The sequence below is a fragment of the Bos mutus genome, chromosome X (assembly GCF_027580195.1).
Source record: "Bos mutus isolate GX-2022 chromosome X, NWIPB_WYAK_1.1, whole genome shotgun sequence".
Lineage (NCBI taxonomy): Eukaryota > Metazoa > Chordata > Mammalia > Artiodactyla > Bovidae > Bos > Bos mutus.
This window is the reverse complement of record NC_091646.1, coordinates 109,229,353-109,255,732: the sequence shown is the minus strand read 5'-3', so window position 1 is coordinate 109,255,732 and position 26,380 is coordinate 109,229,353. Positions and strand designations below refer to the sequence as shown.

Here is a 26,380-nt window from a genome sequence, read left to right as displayed (position 1 = left end):
AAGTATTATCTTTATTGCACTGGACAGTGAGCACGCCTGTTCTTTGCTCCAGAGGGAGACACTTTTTCTGTCTTCCAAGGCTGTTCACTGTGGAATCATCCTTGAAAAGATAGTCCAGAATAAAGTCAGTGCCTCTGCTCACAAGATGTGCAGAAACTCAACAGACCCATGGAGAGTTGTGTCTCAACACCAGGTTGACACTGCAAGATTGGGATAAAGTTGACTGACAAGTCCTGATTGGTTGGGATTTGTTGGCATAAAACTATTGGAGGTAGGGGTCCTCATAATTTTGTGTGAGCCATAACATGATAGACCCACATATCCTACCTAGTCCACTCATCTCTACCTTCTTTTATTGTATTTTACAAATGCATCCATTCATAAATTATTAGGGGGAAAAAAGGTCCTCATAGTTTGAGAAGCACAACTCTAGCAGACAGGTTAGCAAGCTTCAACCTGCATCTGTTTCTCTAAATGAAGTTGGATTGGAACACAGTCACATCCATTTGTTTAACAACTGCCTATGGTTTCCTTCACTCTCCAGTAACAAACCTGGGTAGCTTTGGCAGAGAGACCATACGACCCTCCAAGTTTAAAATATTTACTCTATGGTCCTTTGCAATAAAAGTTGGCTGATCCCTGCTCAAGACAGCTAACTGTAATCTGTTGGGAAGACCTCTCTATTTCTTTCCCCTAATCATTCAACAAGCAGAGGCGGCTCTGGAGCTCAGGACACAAGATGATTAAACGTTCCTACCTGAAGGCAGACGGCAAGAAGAAACAAAGTTTAGAAACTGTTTAGATATTACCTTTGGTGGGAATTGAAGGCCATCTAAGCCCCTCTAAATTGTCTCTTTTTCTTGGTTTCCTAAAATTCCTGTTTGATTTTGATTAAAAAGAATCGAAGTATGGTCTGACCCTGATAGGGAAAGAAGCATTAATTCTGAAAGACCCAAAAGAATCCCCAATCCAGACACATACCAAATATTCTAACTACAGGCATGAGTGAGTGTATGTGTGTGTGTAGCAGAGAGAGAAACAACTTCCTGTTACAGTTTTTATGTCACTGCACTTTCAGCAGTTTCAAGAAATGATTTCCTTTATAGATTTCAAGAAGCAACCATCAAAACACAGACATCATTTTGGTTTGATGTCCTTTGGATTTTACTTGCTACTTGGAATCTAATTAAAAAAATATGTTAAATGTATAATGGTTATCTTATTGTTATCTTACTCAACATCCATGGTTCAATTATTTTTTAAAATAAAATTATTTTTCTAAAAACTTGAAGAGAGTCAGGTCCAGTTGGTTTTCAATCAGGAGTGTGTATGAGTGTCACCTGTGGAGCCTGTGATCCATTCCAGACATACAAAACCAGAATTTTCAGAGCTAGGGTCCAGAGATAGTATTTTATTTAAGTTGCACAGGCGATTCTTATGCCCACCAGTGGTTAAGAACCAAAATCTAGTCCAACCATTTCATTTTAGACATGAGAAAACTGAGGCTTGAGGAGCTCACACACAGTACTCTATCGTCCTAATTTTCCAGATCTTAGATATCTTTCCACAACAAAACCCTGTAAACAGCACTGTGGAGAGGGATTAGGCTAAACATTCAGAAAATGGGCCAAATTAAGTTTGAAGTTCTCATTGCAGGTAACCAGAATTGGATAACCATTTTCTTGTTGATGATCAATAGAGAGTATTTGTTTTAAATAGTTTATCATTACACCAGAATCTAAAAATCTTATCTCTGTTTAACAATTTAACTTTTAAACTAAAGGAAATGTGCTTTTTCATTCATTTAGTGAGCGTTTCTCCAAATAGACCAACTCCTTCAGACTTGGCTATTGTCATGTATACCAGTGGGTCTACTGGCCGACCTAAGGGAGTGATGATGCATCATAGCAATTTGATAGCTGGAATGACTGGCCAGTGTGAGAGAATTCCTGGGCTGGGGTAAGAGAAAATTATTGAGTGTTCTTAGAACTAATGTTTGACATTCTCTAAACTCAGACTATAGTAAAACAATAATTGATGTTTCTAATTTACAATGTCTTTTTAAGAATGGCTAGAATCTTTCTCTTACTTTGTTTTAGACCAAAGGATACGTATATTGGCTACCTGCCTTTGGCTCATGTGCTTGAGTTGACAGCAGAGATCTCTTGCTTTACCTATGGCTGTAGGATTGGATATTCTTCTCCACTTACACTCTCTGACCAGGTGACAAGCTTTTCAGTCTATTGACATGATCATATTAAGTTACAGTGTTCGGCTGAGAACAGTTTACTAAAACATGAAATATTTTAATTCAGCTAAAACTTTCTCCTTGGCTTCAAAAATAGCTCCCATGAGCAGTATGTTGCTATAGAAAATAACCTTGAGGATTTGTTAGCATTGCTTTATCTATATATTTTAAAATTATTTTGAGACTGATAATTACTTTCATTGTCTTCAGTATTCTATCAACCAAAATGTTACCAAAATAGTATTTCTATATGATGCTAGTTGATGTTCATAGAGATGACTTTGAGATGTGGCTTTGCCTTCTGGCTGATCAAAGAAAATTAAAATTTTTTTCAGTTTTGTTTTAGTGTTTGATCTACCTTAGTTTAGGTTTTTTCACCTTTTTTTGTTTTTGTTTGAAAATGGATAGTCTGTGCTATGTGTGATATGTTATTAGTAAAAACGCTCAGTTTACCAAAATACCCCATTTTCTTTTATCCTGGATCAGAGTTTCTCCTATAAGAAAGACTGAAATGTGCTAGAAGAAATCATCTACAGGACAAAAACACTAATATCCTCATACCTCAGACTTGTAGGTTATGATAGTTGGAACAGATAACTCACAGAGCAGTACAGAGCAAATTCCATGTGTAAATGTCTGTCTTTGCTCCTGCTAATACTTAAATTATAACCTTTTTCCTGCTAAGGTTTCTTTCCTTGATCCTGTTTACTTTTTGTTTACTCTAGTCCAGCAAAATTAAAAAGGGAAGCAAAGGAGACTGTACTGTACTGAAGCCTACACTCATGGCTGCTGTCCCGGTGAGTATAGCATGTCAGTGTCGTCCATGGCCTGCACTTGGACTTTAAAAAAAGTAACCCTCTTAAATATTTGTCAACGTTTTTAAACAATTGTACTTTGTGGAAATTACAGTAAAATGTGTCCCTTAAAATCTTAGATAAGTATCTGGAAAAGATGAAATGGCAAACTTCTAAAGTGGATGCCTGTAAGGGTTTGCTGATTCTTGAAAATTAAGTGATGAAACTGACCTAGCTCAAATTACCTAGTCTGAGAATTGGTCATAATACTATAAAGATAGATGACACTCCAAAGATCATTTAGTTTAGTCACTTCATTTAAAAATGAGGCAACTGAGGCCATCCTAGAAAACTGGGGCAGTGTATCCAAGGTTACAGAGCTGGTTCATGGCAGAGCTGAATCTAGAATCCAAGCTGCTGACCCTTATGGTGGCTAAGAAAGATTAAGGAAACTGTCATATGAGAGAACTCCCAGAGAAAAAAAGTTGAATTTTCAGTTCAGTTCAGTTACTCAGTCGTGTCTGAGACTTTGCGACCGCATGGACTGCAGCACGCCAGGCTTCCCTGTCCCATCACCAACTCCCAGAGCTTGCTCAAACTCATGTCCATAGAGTAGGTGATGCCATCCAATCATCTTGTCCTCTGTCGTCCCCTTCTCTTCCTGCCTTCAGTCTTTCCCAGCATCAGGGTCTTTTCCAATGAGTGAGCTCGTCACATCAGATTGAATTCTAGATATTAAAAATCTTTATGTGAAATATTGCCTTTCATAAAAATAAGATGTTACATTTTATAGCCTTGTAATGATAAATTATTAAATATTTAACAATGTTTCTAACTTGTATAGTCAAATATATTCTAGCACTTTAGGCTTTAGAAACTCCAGTGGGAGTATCACTACTGCTTGTATTATGATCAGACTTTACATCTTATCCGATTATCTTTCTAAGAATTATTTTTGCATATGGAAAGCCTGTGATTAGATAATGAAGTGTTCAGTCCAAGTTTTTCTAAGAATTACAGATGGAAGATAATTTTTTTTTACCTTCAAATTACCAAAATAACCAAAGTATTCGATCAGAGTAGCATTTGCATTTTTATTTAGAAAGTGAAGTGAAGTCGCTCAGTCGTGTCCAACTCTTTGCGACCCGTGGAGCCCACCAAGCTCCTCCGTCCATGGGATTCTCCAGGCAAGAATACTGGAGTCGGTTGCCATTTCCTTCTCCAGGGGATCTTCCTGACCCAGGGACGGAACCCAGGTCTCCCACATTGCAGGCAGATGCTTTAATCTCTGCACCACCAGGGAAGCCCTTAAATGCAAGCAAAGATTTCAAGGGAGGAAAGGAAGCCAGGTTGAAAGACGGGGGAGGAGGCGGTGCTGTAGAATTCAGCAAGTTTACAAACTGAAAAGAGAGTCTTCTGATTAAAAGCATCATAAAATGCTGATAATAGGTTTCACAGTACTTAACTATGTTCCAGACACTGTGCTAAGTGCTTTAGATGGATCATCTTGCTTAATCCTCTCTAAGACTCTGCTGCTGTTGCTGCTGCTAAGTCACTTCAGTCATGTCCGACTCTGCTAGGTGGGTCCTTGTATAAAGAAAAAAAAAATACTTGCCAAAGGTCACAGAGCCCATAGATGGTAATTAAAACTTGAACTGTGATGGCAGAGACTTCTTAACCACTGTGGCTGTCTATTTACGATTGTCTTTGGGAAACAGTATGTTGGGTTTATTACCCAGAAGTTCTTAGGAAACCGTATCAGAGGACATAATTAGGGAGGGGGAAGGACCGAGGAGTCTAGGAAATAATGTTTGAATTTAGGCCTGAAAGATAAACAACAGTTAGCTGATATGCTGTGTATCTTTTAATTACCTGTTTTTCATTCTTTACTTTGTGTCTTGGGAGGATAACTCCAGGAGGATTTGCACGTGTTTTGATTTCTGGTGGGGCTTAGCCACTTGTTGGTGCTCATGAGAGATCAGAGGACGGAGAGAGAGGTCTACCTATTTACTGACTTTGCCTCTTCCCTGCTAAGCTGCCATTTTTGGTAGTTGTTGCCAGTGCTCATTGGATAGTCTAGTTCCTATTGGCTCTAACCAGGTCTTTCCCATGGCAATGGTCCTCCATCAGATTCTAGTAATACTTCTCTCCTCTCACTTCTTCAGACCTAGAGATAGTAAACCATCTCCTATGTTGCTAGTTCACTGATGCTTCACCATACCTTATTGGTTCCCTTAGCTCTTTCCACTCCTCTTTAAATAAGCCTTAAAAAATCTTTTTATTGAGAATTGTTTCTGGTAGACTATTTTCTCAGTTTCTTTCCTGAGTCAGAATAAAAGATACATTTAGTATTGTAATATTCACGTACATGATGAGAATTCACAGTAAATCACTACTTATAAGTAATGACTGTTGAATGTCATGTAATATTATTAGGTCGATTTAAAGGGTGACTGAATGTGCTAACAATAAACCCTGCCAGTGTGTTGCAACTGTGTTGAGTTCTTTATTCATTAAGGCCTTTCTGTATCTGTGACTGGTATCTAGTGTTGGAAGGAGTGGTGAAAGTAGTTCTCACACATCTGCCTCACTCCCATGTGCTCTTTTCCACCCAACCTTTTTTTTTTTTTAAATGACTTATACATGATTTCGGTGTTGACCATCTGGTCATGTCCATGTGTAGAGTCTTCTCTTGTGTTGTTGGAAGAGGGTGTTTGCTATGACCAGTGCATTCTCTTGGCAAAACTCGGTTAGCCTTTGCCCTGCTACATTCCGTATTCCAAGGCCAAATTTGCCTCTTACCCCAGGTGTTTCTTGACTTCTACTTTTGCATTCCAGTCCCCTATAATGAAAAGGACCTCTTTTTTGGGTGTTAGTTCTAAAGGTCTTGTAGGTCTTCATAGAACCATTCAACTTCAGCTTCTTCAGCATTACTGGTTGGGGCATAGGCTTTGATTACTGTGATATTGAATGGTTTGACTTGGAAACGAACAGAGATCATTCTGTCATTTTTGAGATTGCATCCAAGTACTGCATTTGAGACTCTTCTGTTGACCATGTTGGCTACTCCATTTCTTCTAAGGGATTCCTGCCCACAGTAGTAGATATAATGGTCATCTGAGTTAAATTCACCCATTCCAGTCCATTTTAGTTCTCTGATTCCTAGAATGTCGATGTTCACTCCTGCCATCTCCTGTTTGACCACTTCCAATTTGCCTTGATTCATGGACCTGACATTCCAGGTTCCTATGCACTATTGCTCTTTACAGCATCGGACCTTGTTTCTATCACCAGTCACATCCACAACTGGGTATGGTTTTTGCTTTGGCTCCATTCCTTCATTCTTTCTGGAGTTATTTCTCCACTGATCTCCAGTAGCATATTGGGCACCTACCGACCTGGGGAGTTCCTCTTCCAGTATCCTATCATTTTGCCTTTTCATACTGTTCATGGGGTTCTCAAGGCAAGAATACTGAAGTGGTTTGCCATTGCCTTCTCCAGTGGACCACATTCTGTCAGACCTCTCCACCATCACCCATCTGTCTTAGGTGGCCCCACACAGCATGGCTTAGTTTCATTAAGTTAGACAAAGCTGTGGTCCCTGTTGGAGAAGGCAATGGCACCCCACTCCAGTACTCTTGCCTGGAAAATCCCATGGATGGAGAGGCCTGGTGGGCTGCAGTCCATGGGGTTGCTAGGAGTCGGACATGACTGAGCGACTTCACTTTATTTTTTCACTTTCATGCACTGGAGAAGGAAATGGAAACCCACTCCAGTGTTCTTGCCTGGAGAATCCCAGGGACGGGGGAGCCTGGTGTGCTCCCGTCTATGGGGCTGCACAGAGTCGGACACGACTGAAGCGACTTAGCAGCAGCAGCAGTCCCTGTGATCAGATTGACTAGTTTTCTGTGATTATGGTTTCAGTGTGTCTGCCCTCTGATGCCTTCTCGCAGCACCTACCATCTTACTTGGGTTTCTCTTACCTTGGACATGGGATATCTCTTCATGGCTGCTCCAACAAAGTGCAGCCACTGCTCCTTACCTTGGACGAGGGGTGTCTCCTCACGGCTGACCCTCCTGACCTTGAACGTGGAGTAGCTCCTCTCGGCCCTCCTGCGCCTGCTCAGTCGCCGCTCCTTGGACGTGGGGTAGCTCCTCTTGGCCGCTGCCCTTGACCTTGGGCGTGGGGTTGCTCCTCTCAGCCCTGCCCCTGACCTCAGGCGTGGGGTAGTTCCTCCCTGCTGCCACAGCACCTGACCTCAGGTGTGGGATAGCTCCTCCCAGCCACCGCCCCTGACCTCAGGCGTGGGGTAGCTCCTCTTGGCCGATGCCCAGATTATGACTCCTTATTGGCAAATTCAGACTTAAATTGAAGAAAGTAGGGAAAACCACTCGACCATTCAGGTATGACCCAAATCAAATCCCTTATGATTATACAGTGGAAGTGAGAAATATATTTAAGGGCCTAGATCTGATAGATAGAGTGCCTGATGAACTATGGACGGAGGTTCGTGACATTGTACAGGAGACAGGGATCAAGACCATCCCCATGGAAAAGAAATGCAAAAAAGCAAAATGGCTATCTGAGGAAGCCATACAAATAGCTGTGAAAAGAATAGAAGTGAAAAGCAAAGGAGAAAAGGAAAGATATAAGCATCTGAATGCAGAGTTCCAAAGAATAGCAAGGAGAGATAAGAAAGCCTTCCTCAGCGATCAATCCAAAGAAATAGAGGAAAACAAGAGAATGGGAAAGACTAGAGATCTCTTCAAGAAAATTAGAGATGCCAAGGGAACATTTCATGCAAAGATGGGCTCAATAAAGGACAGAAATGGTATGGACATAACAGAAGCAGAAGATATTAAGAGGTGGCAAGGATACACAGAACTGTACAGAAAAGATCTTCATGACCAAGATAATCACGATGGTGTGATCACTCACCTAGAGCCAGACATCCTGGAATGTGAAGTCAAGTGGGCCTTAGAAAGCATCACTACGAACAAAGCTAGTGGAGGTGATGGAATTCCAGTTGAGCTAGTTCAAATCCTAAAAGATGATGCTGTGAAAGTGCTACACTCAATATGCCAGCAAATTTGGAAAACTCAGCAGTGGCCACAGGACTGGAAGTGGTCAGTTTTCATTCCAATCCCAAAAAAAGGCAATGCCAAAGAATGCTCAAACTACCGCACAATTGCACTAATCTCACATGCTAGTAAAGTAATGCTCAAAATTCTCCAAGCCAGGCTTCAGCAATACGTGAACCGTGAACTTCCAGATGTTCAAGCTGGTTTTAGAAAAGGCTGAGGAACCAGAGATCAAATTGCCAACATTCACTGGATCGTCGAAAAAGCAAGAGAGTTCCAGAAAAACATCTATTTCTGCTTTATTGACTATGCCAAAGCCTTTGACTGTGTGGATCACAATAAACTGTGGAAAATTCTGAAAGAGATGGGAATACCAGACCACCTGACCTGCCTCTTGAGAAACCTATATGTAGGTCAGGAAGCAACAGTTAGAACTGGACATGGAACAACAGACTGGTTCCAAATAGGAAAAGGAGTTCGTCAAGGCTGTATATTGTCACCCTGCTTATTTAACTTCTATGCAGAGTACATCATGAGAAATGCTGGACTGGAAGAAGCACAAGCTGGAATCAAGATTGCCAGGAGAAATATCAATAACCTAAGATATGCAGATGACACCACCCTTATGGCAGAAAGTGAAAAGGAACTAAAAAGCCTCTTGATTAAAGTCAAAGAGGAGAGTGAAAATGTTGGCTTAACTCTCAACGTTCAGAAAACGAAGATCATGGCATCTGGTCCCATCACTTCATGGGAAATAGATGGGGAAACAGTGGAAACAGTGTCAGACTTTGTTTTTGGGGGCTCCAAAATCACTGCAAATGGTGCTTGCAGCCATGAAATTAGAAGATGCTTACTCCTTGGAAGGAGAGTTGTGACCAACCTAGATAGCATATTAAAAAGCAGAGGCATTACTTTGCCACCAAAGGTCCGTCTAGTCAAGACTATGGTTTTTCCAGTGGTCACGTATGGATGTGAGAGTTGGACTGTGAAGAAAGCTGAGCGCCAAAGAATTGATGCTTTTGAACTGTGGTGTTGGAGAAGACTCTTGAGAGTCCCTTAGACTGTGTGGAGATCCAACAAGTCCATTCTAAGTGAAATCAGTCCTGGGTGTTCACTGGAAGGACTGATGTTGAAGCTGAGATTCCAATACTTTGGCCTTCTCATGTGAAGAGTTGGCTCATTGGAAAAGACCGTAATGCTGGGAGGGATTGGGGGCAGGAGGAGAAGGGGATGACAGAGGATCAGATGGCTGGATGGCATCACTGACTGGATGGACATGAGTTTGAGTAAACTCCAGGAGTTGGTGATGGACAGGGAGGCCTGGCGTACTGCAATTCATGGGGTCACAAAGAGTCAGACATGACTGAGTGACTGAACTGAACTGAACTGATACATGATTTATTGGTAGGATACACATGGTACAATTTATTTACCTTGGTGGGGGCTTAGATTGAAATATAGTTAAGGTATGCTGCTGCTGCTGCTGCTAAGTCGCTTCAGTCATGTCCGACTCTGTGCGACCCCATAGACAGCAGCCCACCAGGCTCCCCCGTCCCTGGGATTCTCCAGGCAAGAACACTGGGGTGGGTTGCCATTTCCTTCTCCAATGGATGAAAGTGAAAAGTGAAAGTGAAGTCACTTAGTCGTGCCCGACTCTTAGCGACCCCATGGACTGAAGCCTACCAGGCTCCTCCGTCCATGGGATTTTCCAGGCAAGAGTACTGGAGTGGGATGCCATCGCCTTCTCCGAGTTAAGGTATAGTATTATATTAGTTTTAGGTGTACTTGTACTACATGGTTTGTCATTTGCATACCATACACTTTCTTAAGAGGAATAGTTATAGGATGTTAAAATCCTTTTAGAGAGTCTTTGGGATTTCTCAGTCACAGATATAAAGAAGGATTTCAGTGTATCCAATAGTGATTCTTTTTGAGGAAATGGAGAGAAACAACATTGTACCATACTTGAGTTGCCATGCAACCGTCCCTCCCCAGCTTTATTGAGATATAATTGACATATAGCATTATGTCAATTTTGGAGAAGGCAATGACACCCCACTCCAATACCCTTGCCTGGAAAATCCCATGGATAGAGGAGTCTGGTGGGCTGCAGTCCATGGGGTCGCTAAGAGTCAGGCACAACTGAGCGACTTCACTTTCACTTTTCACTTTCATGCATTGGAGAAGGAAATGGCAACCCACTCCAGTATTCTTGCCTGGAGAATCCCAGGGACAGGGGAGCCTGTTGGGCTGCCATCTATGGGGTTGCACAGAGTTGGACACGACTGAAGCGACTTAGCAGCATTGTGTCAGTTTAAGGTCTACAATGTGATGATTGGATATACATATGTATTGCAAAATGATTACCACAATGTTAATTAAAACATTTATCACCTCACATAGTTACTATTTGTGTGTTTATGAAAAGAACATTTAAGATTTTATTTTACCAACTTTCAAGTATACAATACAATCTTATTGATCATAGTCACCATGGTGTACGTTAGATCTCTAGACTTATTCAACTGGAAGTTTATACCCTTTGACCAACATTTTCCCATTTCCCTCACCCCCTAGACACAGGCAACCACCAATTTATTCTCTGTTGCTATGAGTTCAGCTTTCTTATGTTTCACATATAAACGAGATCATGCAGTAGTTGGCTTTTTCTGTCTGACTCCTTTCACTGAGTATAGTGTAAGGGCTGATTCTGCTGTCTTCATTTGAGAATGACTCTGTTCTAGCATTAAAAGAGCCATCCATAGAGTTATTCATTGTAGCACAACTGAATTTACATTACTTGCTATTTTAAATATTTAAATTAGGTATACATGTGTATGCTTTATGTAATAATTCTTATTGATTTGTGCTAAGTAATGCCAAAAAAACATCATCTAGTGATATAGTGATAGTTGGGGCTTTTACTGCTTGGTTGGTTTGTTTTGTTTGTTTTCTGTTTTCTACGTATTAGCTTGGGAGTTAGTATATCCCAAACCTTGAACTACTTCTAATTTTCCAAAGAGCTGTGAGGAAGAATCCTTTTGTTGTTGTTGTTAACTTAGCTTCTATTAAGATGGAATAGGAATGCCTCATGTATAAGGAAATAATTTTAAGAAACTGTAAAACTCTCTGCCAGGCTGTGAGAGTTATAAGGTAGCAGTAAGAACAACATTATGATTATATTCAACATTGTTGGATGTTTTAGTGCTGTTTGAGAACAAGTCAATATATTTAAAAGAAAAGAAATATTTTAAAGTTATTTTTATGTTACATGTGGACGAATTATTTATACTTTCAGTTCAAGTCAGTTCAGTCACTCAGTCATGTCTGACTGCGACTCCACTGACTGCAGCACGCCAGGCCTCCCTGTCCATCACCAACTCCTGGAGTTTGCTCAAATTCATGTCCATTGAGTTGGTGATGCCGTCCAACCATCTCATCCTCTGTTGTCCCCATCTCCTCCTGCTTTCAGTCTTTCCCAGCATCAGGGTTTTTTTTTCCAGTGAGTCAGTTCTTTTCATGAGGTGACCAAAGTATTGGAGCTTCAGCTTCAGCATCAGTCCCTCCAATGAATATTCAGGACTGATTTCCTTTAGGATGGACTGGTTTGATCTCCTTGCAGTCCAGGGGACTCTCAAGAGTCTTTTCCAACACCACAGTTCAAAAACATCAATTTAGTCAATGTTTAAAACACTTCCATTCAATAGATTTATTAATTAGCCACACCACGTGGCTTCCAGGATCTTAGTTCCCCGACCAGGGATTGAACTCAGGGCCATGGCAGTGAAAGCATTGAGTCCTAACCCCTGGACCTCCAGGGAATTCTTGTAAGAAATTTTAGATAAAGTTAGTGTAAAGAAGTGAAGAAACCCCTCTACTTGCTCTTAGTGTTTTTGAAATAGTAAACAAGTTAGTGAAATTAATTCTTTAATAAAGTAAATATTTCCATTATGTTAAAGACTATTAAGATTTTGTAAATAGAGTATTTTCGACTAAAGGCTATCTCAGTGTTCATGTAGTTCTTTTCATATTATTTAATATATTGCTTACCTTTCAGGAAATCATGGATAGAATTTATAAGAATGTTATGAGCAAAGTCCAAGAGATGAATTATATTCAGAAAACTCTGTTCAAGATAGGGTATGATTACAAATTGGAACAGATTAAAAAGGGATATGATGCACCACTTTGCAATCTGTAAGTATATTTCACAGACTCTGTAGTTTGAGCTTTTAAATATTTTTGTGTTTTAATATCTGGAAGATGAATAAGTAAATGACAAGTTAATTTAGTTTGAGCATCACCACCATGATCATAACATTGAATTTCTCTCTTATTCACTTCTAAGCTTTGTTGCTTATATAGCAAGCAGAGGACCTTGAACTCTAATCTTGGCAGTTTAACAAATTTTAATAATTGGTGTACATATTTAAGATTTAATTATAAAATTTGGTCTCATGAAGAAAAACTAGAGTAGACTTTTTCTCAAGATAGTTGAGAAAAAAGTCATCTAACTAAAAAAGTGATTTTCAATATTTATTTTGTGTGAAGGTTTCTGATTTATTGTATTCATAAAATATTAAGCATATGAATATAATGGTTACTTTAAATGTAGTGCTGGGGAGTCAAGATGAGGAAGCATTTTTCATTGGAAGGGAAATAAGATAGATGACAAAATGTTCCAAAGATTACGTTTTTTCCATTGACGTCATCCTTTTCTTTCATTTACTATGTGTCAAAGCAGTTTCCCAACACTGTACAGTTTTCTTCTTGCATTTTTCAGAGTTTTTCTAGCATTTTTTAAGGTGTTACTAGTTGTTGCTTTGATCGCCTCTCATTATCACAATGGTCCCAAAATTTAGATGTTCAACCAAAGTTGAGACATCTTTTCCAGAGGCTATGAATTATGACGCTTGGTGAGTCACCAAGAATAATCTATTCATACATTAAAATACAGATAGCCAGTGGGAATTTGCTGTGTGACATGGATAGCTCAACCCAGTGCTCTGTGACAACCTAGAGGGGTGGGATGGGATGGGAGATGGGAGTGAGGCTTAAAAGGGGAGGGGACATATGTATACCTGTGGCTGATTCATGTTGATGTATGGCAGAAACCAGCACAATATTGTAAAGCAATTATCTTCCAATAAAAGATTTTTAAAAATCATTTATTGCCCCTTTTTATCAAGGATACTGTTTAAAAAAGTGAAGGCTCTGCTGGGAGGGAATGTCCGTATGATGCTGTCTGGTGGAGCACCCCTGTCTCCGCAGACACAGCGATTCATGAATGTCTGCTTCTGCTGCCCAGTTGGTCAGGGTTATGGATTAACAGAAACGTGTGGTGCTGGGACAGTTACTGAAGGTAAGTTTGTTTTTTTTTTAATTAAAATTTATTGAAGTATAGTTGCTTTACAGTGTTTTGTTTGAACGTAAGCATTTTTAACATGGCAAATAATTATATAATTATAATTGCTATTGGGAACCGTGGTGACTTTATGCCTCTTAAGTAATATTGGATTCAGTGCAAATCTACATATTTTAGTTTTAGAAACTTTTAGTTGAGTCATGTGTACCCTTTATTTGTCAGCCTCATAAATATTTATGACACATTGTCAGTCCTCAAAGTTCTTTTACCCTGGTCTCATAATCTCTCTCTAAAATGATCACTTCCTCAGAGCACTGCACTCTTGGATTAGGTATCACTTTTTTTTTCTCCTAGCTTTCTTTTTTTATTATCATTGGAGTAGAGCTGCATTGGAGAAGGAAATGGCAACCCACTCCAGTGTTCTTGCCTGGAGAATCCCAGGGACAGAGGAGCCTGGTGGGCTGCCGTCTATGGGGTCACACAGAGTCGGACACGACTGAAGTGACTTAGCAGCAGCAGCAGCAGAGTTGCTTTATGATGTTGTATTAGTTTCTGCTTTTATACTTTTGTGCTCCCTCTTGAACCTGTGTTCCTATCCTGACTTCTTGTTTGCTTTCTTTTCTGTTATTTTCAACAGCCTACAGCAGGGTTTCTCAACTTCAGCACTGTTGAGATTTTGAACCAGATAATTCTTTATTGTTGGGACTGCTCCTGCATATTGTAGGATGTTTAGCTGCTACATAGCTGCCAGATGATGTGACAATGAATTATATCTTTAGTTGTTGCCAAGTATCCCTGGGTTGTGAAACAATGGAGTAGAGCAATCTTTTTTGTTATCTCACTTTCACTTTAAACTCCTGTCCAAAGTCAGTGCCATTGTCCAAAACCATCTGTCCATTGCAAGATTGTGTATGACAGTGTTATTCAGTTCAGTTCAGTTGCTCAGTCGTGTCCGATTCTTTGCGACCCCATGGACTGCAGCACACCAGGCTTCCCTGTCCATCACCAACTCCTGGAGCTTGCCCAAACTCATGTCCATCGAGTCAGTGATAAAACCATTCAGGGCATTAGCTTTGAAGTCATTGGATTGTTTATTTTTAATATCTTTAAATTTCACTCGATCTCCCCATGTTTTTCATTGGATTGCTCCCTCCCCTGGCTGCCACCTTTGGCATCTCACCTTTTATTACTTCACCATGTCCTAAAGTAACAGTCTTTCAACTGCTGTGTCTGCCTCTATTATATCACTTCTGTTTCATCCTGTATTCTTCTGTTAGACATGTCCACATCAAACACTGCTTCATACCTGGTGAACCTAGATTTCAAGCATCTCTAACCTGGCACCATTGTACCTATTCATCATTATTTCCCACCTGTGTATACACCTGGGTTCTTTTCTCCAGACAAGCCAATCTTCTCTGTCTTGTATTTTCTGTTCCCTTCTCTTGGAATGCCCCTTTTGCTGTCTGGTCCCAGCCATCTTCTCACGTGCAACTCTTCTTTCCCAGCCATTTCATTTTATGTTGATCTTTCTAGCCTCCAAGGTGCTAGTGTGCTCACCTTCAGAACCATGCAGTTTACTATTTAAATATGCTCCAAATTATTTAATGTGCTTTTCTCTCCAGGTAGTTTGTTTGTAAGCTTGGTGAGGGCAGGGTCTCCTTACCTTTAATGTGTTTTTCTCACAATGTTTAATGTAATGCTAAGGTACATAATAAGTTGTCCATAAATACTTGATTAATGCACACAATAATCACATACTACAAAAGGACAATATCATCAGTGAAATGTCATGCACTAATTAATATCCTTGTTACTCTTTCCCTTATAGTTACTGACTATACCACTGGCAGAGTTGGGGCCCCTCTTATTTGCTGTGAAATTAAGCTAAAAGACTGGCAGGAAGGTAAGCATTTTATGACAAACTCTAGTGTTTCTAGATATGCTGAAAATCACCACGAGCCTCTAGACTTCCATTTTTTTAAAAGTGTTAGGTTGTCAATGGTAGCAAGTGAGCCTTTGCTGTTGCTTGTTTTTTGCGCTTTCTTTTTCTTCAGTAACATCATTAGGTTCCCAATAGAAAAAGAAAATCTCTAGAATCTAGGCATGAAGATTCTGAACTTGGGAGTACTTGATGGATGGTAAAAAGGAAAACGTTCTTAATGGGGCATTCCCTGGGTTCAGAGAAGGATATATTATCCTATCCTTTGAATCTCGAGATTGCTAGTGAGTAGATTTGGGCTGAGAAATGAAACCCCAGGTTTTCAGGGGATACAGTGACTAATCACACACACACTCCCCCAACTTCTTAGCTCTTGACCCCAGCAAACATTTTTATAGTTGAGAATCCACTGTCTATCTTTGTATAGTTTAATTTTTATAAGTAACTGTAGAAGGTGAACCACTTAGAGACCTGTGCTTTACAGACATTAGTGATAATCCTTTTCTATAAATCAGCTGAAGGCAAAAGTAAGGCAATCTTCCTGTGATGAAATTGTGAAAAAACATTAAGCATATTCATTAACTGCAAAATAATTAACAACCTAGCCATGCTAAATGAAGAGTAATTAAAAAGTTTAAGATTTCCTTCTATTTTTAATTTACTGTATTTGGTATATAATATGTAAATTGAAGACATACAACATGTTATTTTGGTACCTTTATATATTGTAATATGATTGTTGCTGTAGCGACATTCAGCATCTCTATTACATTACATAATTGCCTTTTCTTTATAGTGGATGGGATAGTTAAGTTTTAGTCTCTAAGCAAGTTTGATGGATATAGTACAATATTATTGTCTGTTAAGAAAAAATCAAAGCTTAACATTTAAAAAGGGAGTATTCACCTTAGGATGGAGTCATAGACTGAAATTTTAAAGGACCAGTTATCTTGTTGTACATATCCCTTAGGTTGTTCAAACCCAAGAAAATGAATGTGCTTTGTCTGACATAAATTTGAAGTTTCTAAAAGTGTTCTTCCTATGTGACTTTTTAATTATGTGCATTATTTTTGGTGCTCTATGAGCAAACAACCATTTCTTTTTAAATACCATGTTGAAAAGCCAGTTTCATCCCCAGGTGTTTTACATCTTGGAAATAAGACTTCATTCTCCCATGGTAGTGCCTTTGCAGCTTTAGAATGAAAATTTGAAAAAATATAGGGGCTGTGTGTCTATGTATATTGGGCATCAGCATCAAAATTGCTGTAGTCAGTGGGTTATTTATTAAGCAGTGGAATCAGAGAAACAAGGTATATTATAAAACTTGGTAAGAATAATTTTGCCTTTAATTTTTATTTTCTGATTTTTCTGGTACTGGGCTTTAATGTCAGTTTTGTGGGGAGTGGGTCCATGTTTGGAGTTTTCCTTGCTATGAAAGAATCTTTGCTTTATATAATACAAATGATGTTCATGCTTTACATACAGTGAGTTTTGTCATATTAAAATATTGAATTGTTTTAAATTTATAAGAGTAGCTAACAGCTGGAAAGAACTCTGCTTTTAATTCTTTTATGACTTAAAATCTAACCAGCATCTCAGTTTATCAATTTGAATTTTTGTGTATTTTCCTTAGAGTAAGCTTTGTTCAGTAATAAACAAGTAATGAGTGTAATAAAATGTTTCATTACTCATTGTCAATGATTTCGGTGTTTTCACTTTTAAAGCCATGACTGACCAGAGGCAAAGTGAAGAAAATAATGTTTCCCTCTCACTTCATAGCTTCTCTGGTGGCTCAGGTGATAAAGAGGCTGCCTGCACTGCAGGAGACCCAGGTTCGATCCCTGGGTCAGGAAGATCCCCTGGAGAAGGGAATGGCTACCCACTCTAGTATTCTTGCCTGGAGAACTCCATGGACAGAGGAGTCTGGCAGGCTACAGTCCCTGGGGTTGCAAAGAGTTGGGCATGACTGAGCGACTAACACTTTCTTACTTCATGGTGTTGCCTTTGAGAGCACTTACTCTCAAACTGCTCTCTTTGATTAAAACAATATATTTGAAACACATTTGATATCAAAATATTAATAATTTATTTATAACAGCTTCAAATATTATCCTACTTGGGGTGATTTTATTTTAGTAGATGTCTGTGAACCCTAATGATGTCTGTGAAGCTTTAATGATGTTCTGAGTGTGAAATTTTATGGTCCTTGAAAGGTTTCAGATGGGTTGGTACTTCTGCAGTCACAGTCACCCTCTGTCCTCACACAAATCTCAGTAAATATTAACTAGTATGGTCCTGTAGAGTGAAGTAAAATTTGACCAGCAAAAAATATTAGCAAAGGATCTTTAAGAATTAATGCAAGTAAATTTTGCTTTGGAACAGTAACTAAATAGTTTTTATGACCTCCAGGCGGCTATACAATTCATGACAAGCCAAACCCCAGAGGTGAAATCGTAATTGGTGGAAAGAATATCTCCATGGGATATTTTAAAAATGAGGAGAAAACGGCTGAGGATTATTCTGTGGATGAAAATGGCCAAAGGTGGTTTTGCACTGGTGATATTGGAGAATTCCATCCCGATGGGTGTTTACAGATTATCGGTCAGTGTGTTCTCTTTTTGTGCTTTTCTGTAGTTTTTGCAGCTTCAACAACTATGAAAGGTAATATTGATCAAGTCATTAATAACTTTGATGATGGTTCCATTGGTTTAAACTTCAGACACGTTATTTAATTAATGTCTGTGCTTCCCCATCTGTGAAATAGGGACAGCAACACTGACCTGGCAGGGGTTTTGTTAGGATGAAATGAGTTTGTATAAAATGCTTAGAGCAGGGCAGTGCTTTCACCTTAGTAAGTGGTAGTAGAAGCAACATTAGAGTGAGCAGACATAAATTTGAAGTTTCTAAAAGTGTTCCTTCTTTGTGACTTTTTAATTATGTGCATTATTGTTGGTGCTCTATGAGCAAACAACCATTTCTTTTTAAATACCATGTTGAAAAGCAGGAAAATAGCAGTTGGTGATGAGAAAACAAAAATTGCTCAGAAGAGGGATTTTTGGTTGGTTGGTTGTGGGTTTTTTTCCTTTTTTCATCAACTACATTTGGTTACATATAACCATGTACTGCAACATACCCTATTCTAGGGCTTCCTCACCATTTACCTCCCCACCCAAGAGGCATTGTGGACACATTATTTTCCCTGCTGCTGCTGCTGCTGCTAAGTCGCTTCAGTCGTGTCCGACTCTGTGCGACCCCATAGACGGCAGCCCACCAGGCTACCCCGTCCCTGGGACTCTCCAGGCAAGAACACTGGAGTGGGTTGCCATTTCCTTCTCCAATGCATGAAAGTGAAAAGTGAAAGTCGCTCAGTACTATTATGACTCTAACTAGCCTAGACTCTTAGAACGAACTTTTTGGCCAACACATCTCAGTTCTTAACGTTAATCTATTCTGAGAATGTCAGTTGGCTTGGCACTGCCTTTATTGAGCCTACTAGAATAGACTTTGAAGTTCAAAACTACTCCAAAATAGCCCTTACGCTACTCACTTTAATCAGGCAAAAGTGAAAAATTTGACTAGCTAATACCGATCACAGCGTTGGGTCTCATTCAGGCCCTTTTAAAGCCATAAAATTTCCTCAGTCGTATCTCCAGTGGTCCATTTAAATCTGTCTCTGGACCCGTATGTGACCTGAATAGAATTAGAGATTTCCTGAGAAAAGCTGGTTCTTCGCCTAGAAGTTTGATCTGCCAGGGAAATTTCCTGGAAGCATGGCTTGATTTAGAACCAGTAACAACCTCATTGCCTTTTTCGCCTTGATCCTTAATTGTGCTAGAATCAAAGGTTGTCTCTGTTGGCATGTAGAGTGGGTTCCCAGCCCATGGGTAGGGATATAAGACAACCTGATGATTAGCCACGCTGTGCCATCCTGTGCCAGCATGTTATTAGAGCACAGTCATTTTAACAATAAAAAATTGAAAAACTTTTGGTGTGGGATATAACATTTTAGCCAGTACTTCTTTAAGTAGGCATTTTCTTTTTAACTGATGTGTGTGAGCAGGCATTCTATATAACAAGCTTTTAGAAGTATCTTTATAACTAAAGGTTAAGGCAGTGGGATGGAAAGGAAATCAAAATTGTACATACCTGTACTGCGGGTAAGCTAACATGCTTCATGACTTACAGACCGTAAGAAAGATCTGGTGAAGTTACAAGCGGGAGAATATGTGTCTCTCGGGAAAGTAGAAGCTGCACTGAAGAACTGTCCACTTATTGATAACATCTGTGCTTTTGCCAAAAGGTAATTTTAAAGTCGCATTTGTTTCATATACTTACAGTAACAGGATAATTGGGAAAATATTGATACAATCATAAGGGAAACATTAAACTTTCAGAGTTGGGGAATGTTATACATTTTATGAAAGTTCTTGAATTCAACAGCTTAAAGGTCATTTGAGATAACCCAGACATTTTAACCATTTATGGACCACCTACAACATCTTGCTATGCCACAACAGTTATTTGGTTTAACATCCATAACAACTGAAACTTAGCGTAAGTAATTTTCCTAGGAAGGTAACACAACTAGTGTAAGTTTTCTAAATAAAAAGCCTGAGAGACTGAACCATTTTCTTTCTTTGTATGTTAATATGATTTATTTTTCTGGACTTTATTACCCCCTTTAAAAAATTTAATTGTAAAAATCACAAAACCTAAATTTACCATCTTAACCATTCTTAAGACAGTTCACTAGGGTTAAGTATACTTACATTGTTGTACAACCAATCTCCAGAACTTCTCATCGTGCAAAAATGAAACTCAATATCCATTAAACAACTCCACATTTCCTCCTTCCCCCCATCCTCCCCACCCCCTGTCCACCAACATTCTCCTTTCTGTTTCTGTGAATTTGACTACTCTAGATACCTTAAATAAATAGAATCATACAATGCTTGTCTTTTTGTGACTGGCTAGAATATTATTCAGCCTTAATAAGGAAGGAAATTCTGATACATACTACCGTATAGATGAACCCTGAGGGAAATTCTAAGTGAAATAATCCAGTTACAAAAAGATAAGCACCATATGATTCTGTTTATTCAAGGTATCTAGAGCAGTCAAATGGCAGAATCTCTTTCTTTCTCATGGCTCAGTAGTATTCCATTGTACATATAGACCACATCTTTATCCGTTCATCCACTGATAGACACTTGTTTCTGTATCTTGACTATTATAGACTAATGCACGCAGTCCATTACATGGACTATGCAGCTGTGAACATGGACCAGCTATCTCTTTGATATCCTGTTTTCATTTCCTTTGGATTTATACCAAGAAGTTAGATTACTGGATCATATGATAGTTCCATTTTTAATTTTTTGAGGAGCCTCCATACTGTTTTCTATAGTGCCTGCACCAATTTGCATTCCCATCAACAGTGCACAAGTGTTCCTTTTTCTTCACATCCTCCCCCAAACTTGTTATTTCTTGACTTTTTGATAATAGCCATTTTAACAGGTATGAAGTGATATCTTATTATGGTTTTGATTTGCATTTCCCTGGTATTGAGCACCTTTTCATGTACCTGTTGGCCATCTGTATGTCTTCTTTGGAGAAATGTCTATTCAGATCCCCATACCTATTTTAACTGAATATTTTTTGCTGTTGAGTTATATGAGTTCTTTATATATTTTGGATATTAGCCCTGTATCAGATATGATTTTCAAATACTTTTCTCCCATTTTTGTAGGTGGCCTTTTCATCTCGTTGATGGCTTCCTTTGCTGTGCAGAAGCTTTTTAATTTTATATGCTCCTACTTGTTTGTTTTTTATTTTGTTGCCTTTGCTTTTGGTGTCTAATTTAAAAAGTCATTACCACACCTATGTCAAAGAGCTTCCACCTTTGTTTTCCTCTAGGAGTTTTATGGTTTCAGGTCTTTGCCCATTTTTTAATAGAATTATTTTTTTTTATTATTGAGCTGTATGAATTCTTTATACATGCTAGATATTAACCCCTTATCAGACATATCATTTGCAAATAGTTTGTCCAGTTCCATAGATTGCCTTTTTATACTCTGTTGTAACCTTTGATACACAAAAAATTTTTTATTTTTCTTGTACTCTTCATCTATTTTTTCTTTTGTTGCCTGTGCTTTTGGTATCATATCTAAGAAAGCATTGCCAAATCCAATGTCATAAATCTTTCCCCTTGTTTTCTTCTAGGTGTTTTATTATTTTAGATCCTACATGTTTGGGTCTTTGATCTATTTTGAGTTTAATTGTCCTATGTGCTATAAGATACAGATCCAGCTTCGTTCCTTTATATGTGACTATCCAATTCTTTCAATACCATTTGTTTTAGAGACTGTCCTTTCCCCATTGAGTGGTCATGGTGCTCTTGTTGAAGATCATTTAACCATATATGCAAGGATTTATTCTGGACTGTATTCTATTCCATTGGTCTATCTATATGTCTGTGTTTATGGCAATACTATGGGCTTTATTACTTCTTAATGAACTTATAAAAAGAGAAATATATATTTGGACTTATATGTACTATTTTCGTTGAATTTATGTTTTAAAATTTCTGTTCTGCTTTATTATCTAAATTTTTAGTGACCAGTCCTATGTGATAAGTTTTGTGGTTCCTAATCAGCAAAAGTTGACACTTTTGGCACAACAGAAAGGGGTAGAAGGAACTTGGGTTGATATCTGCAATAACCCTGCCATGGAAGCTGAAATACTGAAAGAGATTAGAGAAGCTGCAAATACCAGTAAGTAAGAAATTGTTTGTCTGCTGAAGTCCTCAAAAGTTATTTAATGAGGTCCTATGCATTAGGCTTTTCAAGATGTTTATTTGTTTTGACAATAAAATCCAAGCTTTTTTTTTAAAAAAACTCTTAAATTATATATAATGAATTTTCTTGTTGAAAGGATCTTTAAATGTTATATGGTGAAGTAACCTATCTAGTTCTTTATTGCATGTCACAGCATCCCTGCTAAGTGGTCATCTGGCCTGTGTTTGGAATGGTCTGTCTTTGTTCTCATTGGGCTTCCCTGATAGCTTGGTTGGTAAAGAATCTGCCTGCAATGCAGGAGACCCCAGTTCAATTCCTGGGTCAGGAAGATCCCTTGAAGAAGAGAAAGGCTACCCACTCCAGTATTCTGGCCTGGAGAATTCCATGGACTATATAGTCCGTGGGGTCGCAAAGAGTTGGACACGACTGAGCGACTTTCACATGTGCCCTGGTGTGAATCTTTTATCATTTACTATTATGTGTACTTACTTGGTGTGGGCCCTTTTAATCTAGAGATCTCTGCTCTTTGTTTCTGGGAAATATCCATTGACCTTTTGTTGTGTGTTTGCTTTTCTTTCATAGTCTTTCTCCCCTTTAAGTTTCGGGTTCATGTTTTTATCTGGGACTACTTTTATATGACTGTTGACCTTCTACATTCATCCTCTTATTTTCTTATCTATTTTTTCTTTCGTATTGTGTCTTGTCCATTTTGTTTTATATGCTGGCAGATCCCTCAACTTTATCATTGCTTCAGTCTATTGAATTTCCAGCTTCTAATATCAGAATTTAGATTTTCAAGAGCTCTTTCCTGCTTTCTCAGTGTCCTTTTAGTAGCATCCAGTTGCTCTTTCAGGGATGCAGTCATCCTCTGAGGATAACTTCTATGAAGTTTTCTTCTTCTGTTAGTGTTTCTATTTCCTCCAAGTTCCACTTTCTGCTTGCTTTGGTTAGCCTCACATACATCTGCTGACCTTTGTCCATTCATATTTGAGAACAAGGTACTAAAAAGCTATTTGGAAAACTTACTGGGCTTCACTGAAAAGTTACTCAAATGTTAATATCTTGGGTAATACTGTTGCTGCAAAGAAGACTTCTCCACTCTCTTCCCTGGAGTGATATTAACCTGAGTGTCAGTATTCTGGCAGCCACAAAAGGGACTCGGGGCTGGGGTTGGGGTATGTAGATCTTCTCCTCACTGAATTCTTAGGTTTTCAGCTTTATTCCCTCACTCTCTTGTACCTGGTGTCCTTGAGTCCAGAGTCTCCAGTTCAGTTGGGGCTTCCCAGGTGGCATTAGTGATAAATAACCCATTTGCCAATGCAGGAGACTTAAGAAATGCAGGTTTGATCCATGGGTTGGGAAGATCCCATGGAGGAAGGCATGGCAACCCCCTCCTATATTCTTGCCTGGAGAATCCCATGGACAGAGGAGCCTGGCGGGCTACAATCCATAGGGTCACAAAGAATTGGACATGACTGAAGCAACTTAGCACACATGCACACCTATCTCCAGCCTGGTTGGGGACAAGCAGAGTAAGAGAGAACTGTCCTCTGAAGAGGCGGGGGTCAGCCCTCCTGTTTGCAGTGTGCCTCTCTTCCCTTTCTTTGGCCCCTGTAGCTTCTGTCTATGGGCTCGGGAAGTCGGTTTGCCTCTGTCAGTGTCCTTCAATGTCAGCAGTTAGCTTTTTAGCCGGAGAAGGCAATGGCACCCCACTCCAGTACTCTTGCCTGGAAAATCCCATGGACGGAGGAGCCTGGTAGGCTGCAGACTATGGGGTTGCTAAGAGTCAGACACGACGGAATGACTTCACTTTCACTTTTCACTTTCATGCATTGGAGAAGGAAATGGCAACCCACTCCAGTGTTCTTGCCTGGAGAATCCCAGGGACGGGGAAGCCTGGTGGGCCGCCGTCTCTGGGGTCGCACAGAGTCGGACACGACTGAAGCGACGCAGCAGCAGCAGCAGCAGCAGCTTTTTAGCCCGTTTGCTTTTGGTCTTCTAAGATTTTATTGAGTCCTCTCACCCACTGTTCTCTTTCTCATGTTCCTGTTTTTTGTCTGTGAGGTTAATACCTTTTTAATATAAAAAATTATTTTCAAACTGCTTATTTTCCAGGGGGACCTGTATAAACTGTATACTCTGTATGCTTAATTTATGCTTAACTGTATGCTAGTTTAACCTGTTGGCTTCCCTCCAAAAAATGAAAATATCATTTTTCTGAGGATAGGTTACCTATATTCATTCTAAACTACTGGACAATACAGAAAATTTAAAGGAGGAAGCAAAAATCACTTGATATTAGTTACCTTTGGGTGGTGACATTACTTTCTGGTATATATACTTAATGTATCAATGTCATCTACTTTCTTCTAAGTCAGTAGATATAGAATTGCACTACCTTTTTTTTTTAGCTAAATAGTATTCCAGTACAGGGAGGCCTGGCGTGCTGCGATTCATGGGGTCACAAAGAGTCGGACACGACTGAGCGACTGAACTGAACTGAACTGATAGGAGTGTCTACTTGTTAGACTTTCCCTCTACTGTTAAACAAATAGACCCCCACCTGTTGTTGCCTCCAGTCAATTTTCCTTATGTAATTATTTTATTAGTGTGAATCCTTAGCCATTGAATTTCTTTTTTAAAAATAATTTTATTTATTTAGTTTTGGCTGTGCTGGGTCTTTATTTCTGTGTGTGGGCTTTTTCTGGTTACAGCGAGTGGGGTCTTCTCATTGCAGTGGCTTCTCTTGTTGCAGTGCACAGGCTCTCGGCACATGGGCTTCAGTAGTTGCAGTCCCTGGTCTCTAGAGCACAGGCTCAATAGTTGTGACACACTGCTTAGTTGCTCTGAGGCATGTGGGATCTTCCCAGACCAGGGAGTGAGCTTGTGTCTCCTGCATTGCCAGGTGGATTCTTTACCACTGAGCTACCAGGGAAGCCCCAGAAATGAAATTTCTGAGTTAGGGAAAATGTATATTTTAAAGGCTTATGGTTTACCTTAGACTTCCCAGGTGGTGCTAGTGGTAAAGAGTCTGCCTGTCAGTGCAGGAGACATGAGACGAAGGTTCTGTCCCTTGGTCGGGAAGATTCCCTGGAGCAGGGCATGACAATCCACTCCAGTATTCTTGCCTGGAGAACCCCATGGACAGAGGAGCCTGGCAGGCTGTACTCCATAGGATCGCACAGAGTCAGAAGCAACTTAGCACGCATGCCTTATATTGCCAAATAACTCCCTCTTCCCCTAGAAAAATTGGACTAGTTTATACTCCTGTTAGAGATACATGAGCACACCTATTGCCCTAACTAGGGTACTATTATTTTTATAGATTACCTACTTGAGTTCCACTTTGGTTTAAATAGTTTGCAACATTTGTTAGCAAGTTGAAGTTAAAAAACTATTTCCCCCAAGAAGAACATTCTTCTAGTTAACCCTGGTCACTGTAAGTTTTGGATAACAGTTATTAACATAATCTAAAAAGTATGTTACTTTATAATCATAAAGACAGTGGCTTAATTTTTTCTTAAAGTTGGTTTTGTTATAGTATTATTGACATATCACACTTTTTATGTTAATATCACCAGGCTTCCAGAATTTTCTTTGACACAAATCCTCATTTTTTTCTTTAAATATAGTATTTTAAAAACAATTTCAGTCAATAGGCTGTTAGTCACTCTCAAAGTACTAATGGACTGGAATGTGATTTGAATAATTCATCATTGAATATTTAACTGTGTGAAAGCAATAATGGCGGAAGTTTTTCAGGCTGGAAAATGGAATAAAATTCTAGGACTTAATACATCTACATAACTTTCCTGTGTTTGGAATGGGCATGAAACTGAACAGTTCATGATTTGGTTAATGAACAGTAATCATGAGTTAAGTCTGTATAATTCATGAGCTTGTCTGTGCTGCAAAAGATTTATTTTACTAATCTTTTGCTTCAGATTATAATTTCAGAAAGTGAAAGTGTTAGTCACTCAGTTGTGTCTGATTCTTTGTGGCCCCATGGACTGTAGCCCACCAGGCTCCTCTGTCCATGGGATTCTCCAGGCAAGAATACTGGAGTGGGTAACCATTCCCTTCTCCAGGGGATCTTCCCAACCCAGGGATAGAACCTGGGTCTCCCATTCTTTAACTTTTGAGCCACCAAAG

At 39.3% G+C, this 26,380-nt stretch overlaps 1 protein-coding gene across 3 annotated transcripts in view; it reads left to right on the top strand.

Annotated features, from left to right (window-relative positions):
• ACSL4 (acyl-CoA synthetase long chain family member 4) overlaps positions 1-26,380 on the top strand; it is a 77,591-nt gene that overhangs the window by 45,868 nt on the left and 5,343 nt on the right. For all 3 annotated transcript variants that reach the window (XM_070366143.1, XM_005905770.3, XM_070366142.1), the window contains exons 7-15: positions 1,809-1,959; positions 2,100-2,223; positions 2,974-3,045; positions 12,182-12,321; positions 13,314-13,486; positions 15,321-15,395; positions 17,841-18,032; positions 19,617-19,731; positions 22,047-22,204. In XM_070366143.1, coding sequence (XP_070222244.1) covers positions 1,809-1,959; positions 2,100-2,223; positions 2,974-3,045; positions 12,182-12,321; positions 13,314-13,486; positions 15,321-15,395; positions 17,841-18,032; positions 19,617-19,731; positions 22,047-22,204 — 1,200 coding nt within the window. The remainder of the gene's footprint in view (positions 1-1,808; positions 1,960-2,099; positions 2,224-2,973; positions 3,046-12,181; positions 12,322-13,313; positions 13,487-15,320; positions 15,396-17,840; positions 18,033-19,616; positions 19,732-22,046; positions 22,205-26,380) is intronic.